Genomic DNA, 12,477 nt, shown 5'->3' with positions numbered 1-12,477 from the left:
ATCTTTTCAATTGTTACATGGATATGGTAAATATTTGCTTAACTTTAAAGTGGTACAATTAACTTCAGAGTTTATCTTGTTTTGTTCCTTGTTTAATAAACAGATGTACAATTATGACCTTTCACAGTGTACTTCTTAAAATTAACATTGTGTCTAGTCAATGAAGGTGGTGTTGCTTAAACAATTTATTGCTCAAATTATGGGTGACGAGATGGCTAAAGTAGCGTGGGAAGCATTTTAAAAGCCTGGTGAATTCTGTTGAGCCAAAACCTGGCAAATATTTCCAGGCAGCATGAGAATCTTGTTTAGATACTGATGGGGCAAATGCAAATTGTAGCATCAGAATAGATAGTAATAGTGGAACTGGAAATTTAAGTTGAAGATTTGCTTTCTTACATGCTATGCAGTTTGTTTAATTTTAACTTTTCCATAATATCTGCAGTAGGCCTAAAGGCATAGACCTAAAAGGGCTTATCTGTCTCATTGTTCCTAAAATACATTAGTACTAAGATTTTTCCATGGAAGCCTTCAACTTGTTTGTCCAGTGAAATGAATGTTGTTTTCTTTTTGTGCTCTCTCTCTCTTAGGACAAGGAACAAATGTCTACAGGAATTTATACAACTAAGTGGTTCCTGCAGTGTTTCATTGATCGGGTATGGATCTTGGGGAGCAAGAACTTCCACTAAATTGTATCTTCAGTTGCATTACTTAATATCAGCATCAGTGTTGTTTCTTTGATTCAATAACAAAAAACAGATAAAATAATAACAAAAGATAATTTTGTAGCTGTTGAAAATAAATAGTGTTGCTTCTGCATGTGAGCATTTGCATGAAGTGATGTGTGTAGGCAAAGGAAAGGATGACACACTTTTACTGCCCTAGAGGGTTCTTCAGTTTGCTGGACCATAGATATGCACAGCACACAAAACAAGCAATGGGCAGGATCCAGACTTAGTCATAACTTATTCCCATTGGAAGTTAGTCATGATTAACTTACCTCAATTGTTTCAATGGTAATTAGACATGATTAATTTACTCTGGATTCTGCTCAGTGTGTTGTACCCTTGCTCTGTGTGTGTCTTAAGAACAGCCCTGTTGGATCAGGCCCAAGGCCCATCTAATCCAGCATCCTGTTTCGCACAGTGGCCCATCAGATGCCACTGGAAGGCATAGGCAGGAGTTGAGGGCATGCCCTCTCCCCTGCTACTGGTACTCAGAGGCATCCTGCCTTGAGGCTTGAGGTGGCCCACAGCCCTCCAACTAGTAGCCGTTGATAGACCTCTCCTCCATGAAGTTATCCAAACCCTTCTTAAAACCATCCAGGTTGTTGGCTGTCACCACATCTCGTGGCAGAGAATTCCACAAGTGGATTATGTGTTGTGTGAAAAATTACTTCCGTTTGTTGGTCCTAGATTCCCCGGCAATCAATTTCATGAGATGACCCCTGGTTCTAGTTTTTCTAGATGACCCCTGGTTCTAGAATTTCTCTCTCTCCACTTTCTCCACACCATGCATGATTTTATAGATCTCTATCATGTCTCCCTAAAGTCGTCTTTTTTCTAAACTAAGAAGCCCCAGGTGTTGTAGCCTTGCCTCATAAGAAAGGTGCTCTAGGCCCCTGAACATCTTGGTTGCCCTCTTCTGCACCTTTTCCAGTTCAACAATGTCCTTTTTTTAGATGTGGTGACCAGAATTGTACACAGTACTCCAAGTGTGGTTGCACCATAGTTTTGTATAAGGGCATTATAATATTAGCTGTTTTATTTTCAGTCCCCTTCCTAATGATCCCTAGCATGGAATTGGCCTTTTTCACAGCTGCCGCACATTGAGTCGAAACTTTCAACGAGCTGTCCATCACGAAGCCAAGATCCCTCTCCTGGTCAGTTACCGAAAGCTCAGATCCCATCAGTATATACTTGAAGTTGGGGTTTTTCATCCCAATGTGCATCACTTTACATTTGCCAACACTGAACCGCATTTGCCACTTTGTCGCCCACTCCCCCAGTTTGGAGAGATCCTTTTGGAGTTCCTCACAGTCCTTTTTGGATTTCACTACCTGAAAGAGTTTGGTATCATCTGCAAATTTTGCCACCTCACTGCTTACCCCTGCTTCTAGATCATTTATGAATAAATTAAAAAGCACTGGTCCCAGTACAGATCCCTGGGGGACCGCACATCTTACTTCTCTCCATTGTGAAAACTCTCCATTTATACCTACCCTCTGTTTCTTGTCTTTCAACCAGTTAGCAATCCACATATGTTCTTGTCCCCTTATCCTATGACTGCTAAGTTTCCTCAGGAGTCTTTGATGAGGAACTTTGTCAAAAACTTTCTGGAAGTCCAGGTATACTATGTCAACTGGATCACCTTGATCCACACACTTGTTGACACTCTCAAAGAATTCCAAAAGGTTGATGAGGCAAGATTTACCTTTGCGGAAGCCATGCTGGTTCTCTCCCAGCAGGGCCTGTTCTTCTATGTGCTTTACTGTTTTATCCATGAGGATGCTTTACATCAATTTGCCTGGAACGGACGTTAAGCTAACCGTCCTGTAATTTCCTGGATCGCCCCTGGATCCTTTTTGAAAATTGGTGTTACATTTGCTACTCTCTAGTCCTCTGGTACAGAGCCCGATTTCAGGGATAAGTTAAATATTTTAGCAAGGAGGTTGGCAATTTCACATTTGGGTTCTTTGAGGACTCTTGGATGGATGCCATCAGGCCCTGGTGATTTGTTAGTTTCAGTTTTTCCAGACAGTTTAGAACATCATCTCTTGTCACTTCTATCTGACTCAGTTCTTTAGCCTCCATCCCTAAAAAGCCTGGTTCAGGAACAGGTATATGCTCAGTATCCTCTGCCGTGAAGACGGACGCAAAGAACTCATTTAGCTTCTCTGCAACCTCCATATCCTCCTTAATAATCCCTTTCACTCCCTCATTGTCTAATGGTCCAACCACCTCCCTGGCAGGTTTCCTGCTTCTGATGTATTTAAATAATTTTTTGTTATTCCCCTTGATAATTTTAACTAAATGTTCCTCAAACTCTCTTTTTGCCTCCCTTATTGTCACCTTGCATTTCTTTAGCCAGAGTTTGTGTTCCTTTCTGTTCTCTTCATTTGGACAGGCCTTCCAATTTCGGAAGGAAGTCTTCTTCCCTTTTATGGCTTCCTTGATGGTATCCGTTAGCCATGCTGGCATCCTCCTAGACTTAGTGGTACCTTTCTTCCTTTTGGGTATACAATCTAACTGGGCTTCTAGTATTGTGGCTTTGAGTAAACTCCATGCACTCTGGAGCGAAGTGACTCTCCTGATTTTCCCTTTCAGCTTGCTTTTCACCATACTCCTCATTTTGGAGAAGTTTCCTCTTTCAAAATTCAAAATGTTTGTGTTAGACTTCCTTGTTGATTCTCTCCGTGCATTTATGCTGAATGTGATGGCACTATGGACACTGTTCCCTAAAGGGTCGATGACACTGACATTGTGCACCAGGTCCTGGGTGCCACTCAGAATTAAGTCCAAGGTTGCCTCTGGTTGGTTCCAAGACCAACTGTTCTAGGGCAGAGTCATTTAGCGTATCTAGAAATCTGACCTCTTTGTCATGACCTGACTGTGAATTAACCCAGTCTGTGTGTGGGTAATTGAAGTCACCCATTATTACAGCCCTGCCTCTCCTTGACGCCTCCCTGATTTCCTGCTGCAACTCCCAGTCACTGTCAGCGTTTTGATCCGGAGGGCGATAGCACGTTCCCTTTCAGGCCTTGTATTGTCACCCACAAGGTTTCTGTGGAGGACTCCAGTCCACCCAGGTTTTCTAGCTTGTTAGATTCTATGCCTTCTTTAACATACAGTGCTACTCCACCTCCAAGGTGCCCTTCCCTGTCCTTTCTATAGAGTTTATATCCAGGGATAACAGTGTTCCACTGGTTCTTGTAGTTGCACCATGTTTCTTTTATGCCCACTATATCTATTTCTGCATTAGCAACCAAGCACTCCAGCTCACCCATCTTGGCTCGGAGGCTTCTGGTGTTGGCATATAAGCACCTATACGCCGAATCTCTCACCTGATGTGTTCTATCTTTCTTTTGACTCTTTGACCAGCTGGCACAGGCTCCCGTCTGCTCTTTATGCGGTTCTGCTCTGTCCCCTTCTGTTTTATCTGAATTCTTTGCAGCCTCACACTTTAAAGGATGGCTTTTGCCGAACTGGATACTGCCCAGCACCTTTCAGCTGTTCCCCAGGCATCATTTTAAAAGCTGCTCTGCAGCCTTTTTGATTTTAAGAGCCAGCTTGGTTCAAGTGCAACCCGCCCCTTTTGTACAGGCCTTGCTTTCCCCAAAGTGTATCCCAGTGCCTAACAAATCTAAACCCCTCCTCCCAGCACCCAGCGTCTCATCCATGCATTGAAACCCCTCAGCTCTGCCTGTCTCAGTGTACCTGCGCGTGGAACATGTAGCATTTCTGAGACTGCTACCTTGGAGGTCCTAGACTTCAATACACTACCTATCAGCCTAAATTTGGCTTCCAGGACCTCCCGACTACATTTCTGCACATCGTTGGTGCCGACGACACAACAGCTGTCTCCTCCCCAGCACAGCCTAAGAGCCTATCTAGACGCTGCGTGATGTCTGCAACCTTTGCACCAGGCAGGCGAGTCACTGTGTGGTCAACACGCGGGTCACAAACCCATCTCTCTATACCTCTAATGTTTGAATCACCCACTACAAGGAGGCCCCCACCCCTCGGAGGAGTATCCCCTGTGCGAGAGGATATGGGCTCATCATCCATGGAAGGGATCCCTTCTAAAGGAGCATTTCCCTCTTCCTCAGACTGATGTCCTCCTTGCCCAAGACCTTCATTCTCCCTGACAGCAGAGGAGCTACCAGCCATGGAGTGGGATGCCTCTATCACGTCCCTGAAGGTCTTGTCCACTTGCCTCTCTGTCTCTCTGAGCTTCTCCAGATCCTGCACCTTGGTCTCAAGGGAACGAATTTGTTCCCTGAGAGCCAGGAGCTCTTTGCACCGAGCACACAACCATGACTTCTGCCCATGGGGCAAATAGTCATACATGTTGCACTCTGTGCAGTACACTGGGAAGTGCCCCTTCCCCTGCTGACTTTCTATTTTCATACTGTTTTTGTTGGCTGTTTACAGTATTTAGGGATAGTTTATTATCTGTTTATTATCTGTTTATTATCTGTTTATTAGAATGTTTATTAGAATGTTTATTAGAACGATAGGTCTCAGCTGTAATGGTCAGCTATCTAACTGTCCAAACAGCCTTTCCCAAGAATATTAGTGATATGAGGGAGGGATTTGTCCTTACGTTCTCTTCTCCACCAGGCTCCTTGTGATCACAGGGGCTTGTTCTAGGCTCCCCCACACACTTCCTGCAAAACTCCTTCGTCCTATTTGCTATTCTTGTCCGCTATGCTCTGTTCGCTATGCTCTCGGGTGTTCACCTCTTATGTAGAGAGTAGTCTTCCAACTGAGACACAGGATGTGAGTCAAAGGAATGTCAAAGGAATGTGGGGCCTCCCCCAGCCCTAGTTGACTCCACTCCCTCCAGGCGGGGACAAAGTAAAACACTGGCGTTTGCTAGCCCTGGCAAATAACACACACACACACACACACACACACACTCACTCACTCTTACCCCTTAAAGAGAAACTAGCCCCTGAAAATCTCCCCTCCTTCTGTTAGTTAGTTTGAAGGGGGAAAGGCTAGATGTTTAGAAAAGCTTGCTCCCTCCTCATCTGTGTCTGCTTTTCACAGACACAGTGTTGTGCATGTGTGTGGTCCAGTAAGCCGAAGAACCCTCTTAAGTCAGGGGTGTCAAACTGAGGCCCTCCAGATGTTGCTGGCCTACAACTCCCATCATCCCTGGCTACTGGCCATGGTGACGGGATGATGGGAGTTGTAGGCCAACAATTAGCTGGAGGGCCACAGTTTGACATCCCTGCTCTAAGTAGTGTAAACTAAGGTTTATAACCAAATATTTGTATTATACTTTGGACTGATTGAATGGATTTTTGTGTTTTAGCATTGAAGTGTCAAAAAGTACCAAAAAAAGAAACTCTGTGAATTTGTTTGGATACATGAGACATGTATACCAAAGTGCATATACAGGTGGCCCTTGATATTCATGGGAGTTCCGTTCTTGCCAATTTCCACGGATAACAAAACCATGAATACAGAGACCTTAGCCCTCTGGGGAATGGGGGATTAGGTTCCTTGAGCTTAAAAAATCCCTTAAAAAGCAGGGCGGAAGCAGAAATAAGAGTAGAAAAGCATAGTAACTTGGTCTCCAGGAATGCCCCCCCGCAAAGCCACAAGATGGCTCTGTCCTTCAAAATGGCAGCCGGAAATGACATCAGAAGTCATTTCCAGCCACTCTGGAACCATGGATAGGTGAAAATAGCCTTTCTTTCTGTCATTAATTAATGTGCCACTCCATCCAAACACATCCATCTTGCTTGGATTCAGTTTGTTATCCCTCATCCAGCCCATTACTGCCCATAAGCAGGCATTTAGGGAATGAATGCCATTTCCTGATGATGAGGATGACAAGGAGAAGTGCTGATGACACCCAAATTACTTCTCCTTGTCATCCTCATCATCAGGAAATGGCATTTATTCCACTATCTAGAATCTACCCGAGAGATAGGAGTGGAACCACTGCAAAGCAGTGCCACCTATCCCTAACTCCCCCAGGTGATCCAGAAGGATACCATGGTCAATGGTATTGAACGCCGCCGAGACATCCAAAAGAACCAGCAGGGTCAGACTTCCTCTGTCGATTCCCTGGTAAAGGTCATCCATTAGGCCGACCAAGGCTGTCTCAACTCCATAGCCAGATCTCGAGCCAGTTTGAAATGGGTCTAGATAATCAGTTTCCTCTAAAACCGCCTGGAGCTGGTCGGCCACCACCCTCTCAATCACCTTGCCCAACCATGGGAGATTGGAGCCTATAACTATTCAGCGCTAAAGAGTCCAGGGAAGGCTTCTTAAGAAGAGGTCTAACCATTGCCTCCTTCAAACAAGGAGGAACCCTACCCTCCCTCAGTGATGCATTTATATTAATTAGGCTACCTCCATCAATCTCCCTGCTAGACAGAAGTAGCCAAGTCAGGCAAGGATCCAGATAACAAGTGGTAGGGCACACTGCCCCAAGCAGCTTGCCCACATCCTTAGGGAATCACAGATTGAAACTGATCCAATCTAATACTTCATAGACTTTGCAGAAATAGTGGAGTCCAAGAACCCATTAAAAATGTCACAGAAGATGAAAGTTTGCGGAGACTGATTTCAAACAGAAGGAGCAGAATTTAAACTCCTCACAACCTGGGATAGCTCTGCTTAATGCAAACCTGCAGTCGCAGTGCGTGCAGACGAAAATCGGGTTTTTTGCCACACCATCCCCCCCACCACCGCATAAACTGTATCCTGTCTAGTTCAAGCCGGGTTCTGCTCCACGTGTGTTGCAGTCGCCTACCCTGCTGCTTCAGCCCCCGCAACTCCTCTGTATACCAAGGGGCCATTTTTGAAGCAGGTCAGAAGGGACACTTAGGAGCAATTGTGTCTGCTGCCCTGTTGAGTTCCCTATTTCAGGCTTCCACCAGGGCATCAACAGAATCACTGGCAGCACCAACATTAAAACCCTCCAAGGCCTTTTGGAATCCTACAGGATCCAGCAGACTTTCTTGGGCAGACTATCCTAATAGGTCCACCACCACTGCAGAGGTGGATTGTGGCTGTGAAACCAACTTTAACCAGGTAGTGGTCTGTCCATGACAGTTGGGAAAACCACTGGATGCCACACCCATGGAACATCCCCCTGATCCAAACAAAAGACCAAATTGGATGTGTGGCTGGCAATATGAGTTGGTTGGATTAATTGGGATAGGACCATAGTTGTCATGGCCGCTATGAACTCCTGAGCTTCACGAGACAAGTCAACCTCAAAATGGATATTGAAGCCCCTCAACATCAAAAGTCTGGGAGACTCCAAGACCAACTCTGCAACCCTCTTCATCAGCTCAGTTAGGGAGTCAGTTGGGCAGCGGGATGGACAGTACACCAACAGAAACCCCAATCTATCCCTAGTTCCCAGCCTTGAAAATACACACTCAGTATAAGTCAGCTGTCTCGCAGGGGCCCTGGTAAGGGTGATGGTATTCTTATGGCCCATAGCCACTCCACACCCCAGCTCACTTCCCCTAGCCTGCTCCACAGCAGAGTAGCCTGGTGGGAGAAGCTGGACCCACACTGGAACACTTGCCTCCCCAACCAGGTCTGTTATACATGCCAGGTCAGCTCCCTCATCCGTGATCAAATCATAGACATTTTCGGTCTTATTCTGAACTGACCTGACATTGCAGAGGAGCAAGGCTAGACTCTGTGGGTAGTTGGAACTGCTCCCTGAGGCCTGAGAGTTGACAGGGCAGCTGAAAGTGGAAACAGTTACTAAATTACTGATTCTCCTTCCCCTGTAATGGCCAGAAGCACCCCCGGCACCATCTCTTTCAAGAGAGCCCAAACAGAGAGGCCTGACACAGCCCAATAAAAATGAACGATCAGCAAACTCTAACCCAAACTTCCAGCCCCACCCTAGAACAGAAGAACAGAAGAACAGCCCTGCTGGATCAGGCCCAAAGCCCATCTAGTCCAGCATCCTGTTTCGCACAGTGGCCCACCAGATGCCACTGGAAGCCACAGGTAGGAGTTGAGGGCGTGCCCTCTCTCCTGCCGTTACTCCCCTGCAACTGGAACTCAGAAGCATCCTGCCTTTGAGGCTGGAGGTGGCCCACAGCCCACCCTAATATAACCTCTCCCCAGACCTTAGTCCCAGCCCGAAGGCCAGGCACCAAAGGCCGGAGTCCTTTGGCGGCTGTGCCTCTGGCATGCCTTCTTGGTATTTATGCCTCCAAAAGCTCAGTGGCCCCTCCTCTCATGAGAAGCTCCCGAGCCAAGCGACCGGTGGTGAGTGCCAGGCAATCTTGGAAGGCAGCCAGCGGAACATGACGACATTTCATGCCGTGGATAAATAAACTGGGTCTCTAAGGCCCATCCGCAGATACATGAAATGACAGTCCACTAAACTACAGATAATGAGGGTCTCCTGTAATCTCCAACCTGTCTTGAAAATATTTATTGATTTGATATAGGACATTTTACTGCTTTATTATGCATTGTGATTTCTATACAACTATGCTAGTGCAAAGTCTAATTTTTAAAAAATATTATGAACAGACTCCATTTACTCTAACCTTGCGGCTATGGGATATCTACATCCTGGAAGGGGAGAGGGTGCTGACAGCCATGGCCTATACTATCCTCAAGTTACATAAAAGTAAGATACTTGACTTGACCATCCAACATGAATGATAAGATTCTGAGAACTGAGACTTATTATTGAAAAGAGGTGATTTTAAAATACATGTTTCTAGCATTGCTCTAAAAACTTTGATCTCTTTTTTATTAGCCCAAATATAGGACAGCTACTCTTAAATTTTATATTGCATTTTATTTTCACTTGAATGCTTTAAATGCATGTAGGGCAGTTTGTGTACAGCCAGTGGGTACTATGATTCTTTTATTTGGTTGTGGATTTTCAGTATGTGGGCACCACTCATGCAAGAGCCAGCGTGGTGTAGTGGTTAGAGTGCTGGACTAGGACCAGGGAGACCTGAGTTCAAATCCCCATTCAGCCATGAAACTAGCTGGGTGACTCTGGGCCAGTCATTTCTCTCTCAACCTAACCTACTTCACAGGGTTGTTGTGAAAGAGAAACTCAAGTATGTAGTACACTGCTCTGGGCTCCTTGGAGGAAGAGCGGGATATAAATGTAATAATAATAATAATTATTATTATTATTATTTGCTAGCAAAGACATTCTGTCTGCTGCACAGGAACATAAGACATTGTCTCCCCACTCCCCAGACTGAATGTGGGTTAGAATTTACTTGGATCTACACCAGTGTTCCCTCTAACAGCGATTCCCGGATGTTGTTGACTACAACTCCCATAATCCTCAAGTAAAAGCCTTTGCACCTGGGGATTCTGGGAGTTGTAGTCAACAACATCTGGGAATCCCTGTTAGAGGGAAGACTGGTCTACACAGTCAAAGGTTATCAGTTGATCTCCACCAGCAGCTAGTTTGTGGAAGAAAAAGGAACCCCACAAAATGCAGCCTAAGTTTAGCAGTCTTGCCACTTAATCCTTCCAAACCTTATCAGCAAGTTGCCTTAAAAAAGTAACTGTCCCTCCTGAAATCTTACACATAATGTAATAATTTGGTTTCAAACTATCCCTTTGATAGGACTGATTCTATTACCGTATTTTATGGACTATAAGACTCACTTTTTTCATCGAAAATTATCCGCCAAAATTCAGGTGCGTCTTATATGTTTTAACAGTTTAATACAGTGATTCTCAAACTTGGGTCCTCAGGTGTTATTGGACTTCAACTCCCATAATCCCCAACCAAAGGCCACTGAGGCTGGGGATTATGGGAGTTGAAGTCCAATAACACCTGAGGACCCAAGTTTGAGAATCCCTGGTTTAATATGTTAAAACTCTGAAAAACTGGATTTAAATTAAGGTGCGTCTTATAGTCCGTAGCGTTTTATAGTCCGTAAAATACGGTATATTGATTCTCCTGGGTGTGCCTTGGAATGTGCGTCCCAGAGCCCAGCTGATTGACTGGGTGGCAGACGTGCCTGATTGGCTGAGGCGCACCCAGGAGGATTGGCTGCTGCGGCCCGGCCATGGAGGACAGAGGTGGCGGGCCCGGCCGAGGAGGCGAGGCCCAGGAGGAGGGAAAGAAAGTGGGAGTGGTGGGCAGAAGTGGCAGTGGGAAGGAGAGGTGGCCGCGCCCGGAAGCAGAGACTGGGGCAGAAGGTGGGGGAGAGGTAACCACCGGCCCCAAAGAGTGCACAGATGCTCTGTGCGGGGTCGGCAAGTATTATCTATTCTGGGAATGAGCACAAGAGAGGGAATGGAGGAGAAAAGGGGGAGGTTAATAGAGAAATACTTCTCTGTCAAACTCCCGGGATGAGTAGCTATGTTAGCCTATTACAGAGAATACAAAAATTGTATTCTGAAACCTTAAATACTAACAAATTTATTGCAATACTTTTCTGAGGCTCTGATCAGTGGCATTCACTTGGTCATATAAGGAATGAGATTTTTTTTCAGGAAAGAGAGCAAGTTCTTAAGGCAAGGATATGTGGGCACAATGTGAGGGGAATCAACAGAATAAATTTGCTATGTACCTTATTGTGGACAGTACTTATATCTAGAATTTCTGAGTTTTATTACAGTAAAGTATAGTAAAGTAAAGTATAGTAAAGTATAGCAAAATATAACTCTGCATATACTCCAAATTTCATTTAAGTTTTCCTCCAAAGACAGGATGAAAAGTAACAGATTTGCCCATATGAAGTATCTGAGATTAAAAATGTAAATAAAATGGATGCTTTTATATAAAGAGTCTTTGTGCATACATAGCCATGGAATTTAATTCCGAAGGACTTTGGATTTCCCTGACCAAACAAAATTGTGAGAGATTGATCTGTGGCTGCATCATCAGGTTCTGCTGTTAACTGATGAGAGTGCAGCTTGACTCCCCCTAGAGGTATAACACACATCCAGAGCGGCTCTGCATATAACTGCAAACATCAGTGCTTTATTCATGCAAAAGATTCTGCTTAACATTAAATATCACAGTGATGAAGTTATGATTCACTGTACATTCTTATCAGTCTGGATTTGAAGAGGTAATTTGAAAAGGGGCTGTAAGAACCAGGAGGAAAGCATGTAAACAGGGGGACAAAATTATGACTTCACTTATTTCAGATGTTACTTTTTTATATACTACTCTCCTCACTGATAGCAGATAGTTCATTGCTCTTGGCAGCATTCACTAGAAACTCTGTTTGGATCCACATGGTATCTCACTATGCTGAATTTTCTGCTGCTTGATAGAGCATTTGTTGAAAATGACCCTAGAAGATCTAAGGGAATTCCTGCAGGAAAAAATTGCTGCTTCGTTGCAGTTTGAAGATGATATTGTAATTGAGCAATTACAAGCATCCATGGCAGAATTGCGCAAAATGAAATTTGACCTTCCACCCCCAGGTAAGCAGAAGTAGATCAGCTGTGTGCGGTTTTTCCCCCTTGTTCTTGTGTTTTGTAAGCTATCTGCAAAACCTTAACCCTTTTCTGGCTCCGCAGAATGCAGTTTAGTTTCTCTCACACTAATGTTCTGCTTTGATCCAGCTAGGAGCACTACCTAGCGTGCCCCTTGTGATATCACGCGCAATGGAGGTGTGGCCTCAAGCTCCGGAGAGCCTTGAGCGAGTGCTCCCCTGTCAGTTCAGGCAGCAAGCGCTTGAAAGCGCTGCCTGAAAAGGACAGGGGAGTGCTTGCTCAGGGCTCTCCATAGCCCAGGCGTGGGTGGGGGCAGTTCTCTTGGGGC

General features: G+C 45.0%; 1 protein-coding gene across 3 annotated transcripts in view; it reads left to right on the top strand.

Annotated features, from left to right (window-relative positions):
* LOC128340459 (ubiquitin carboxyl-terminal hydrolase 6-like) overlaps positions 1–12,477 on the top strand; it is a 206,198-nt gene that overhangs the window by 138,279 nt on the left and 55,442 nt on the right. For all 3 annotated transcript variants that reach the window (XR_008313730.1, XR_008313731.1, XM_053285562.1), the window contains exons 12-14: positions 588–653; positions 9,249–9,348; positions 11,985–12,137. Coding sequence is in view for 1 of the 3 variants with exons in the window: in XM_053285562.1 (XP_053141537.1) it covers positions 588–653; positions 9,249–9,348; positions 11,985–12,137 (319 nt within the window). In the remaining 2 variants the exon portion in view is untranslated. The remainder of the gene's footprint in view (positions 1–587; positions 654–9,248; positions 9,349–11,984; positions 12,138–12,477) is intronic.

This window comes from Hemicordylus capensis, chromosome 1, assembly GCF_027244095.1.
Source record: "Hemicordylus capensis ecotype Gifberg chromosome 1, rHemCap1.1.pri, whole genome shotgun sequence".
Classification (NCBI taxonomy): Eukaryota; Metazoa; Chordata; class Lepidosauria; order Squamata; family Cordylidae; genus Hemicordylus; species Hemicordylus capensis.
This window is presented reverse-complemented; position numbering and strand designations above follow the sequence as displayed.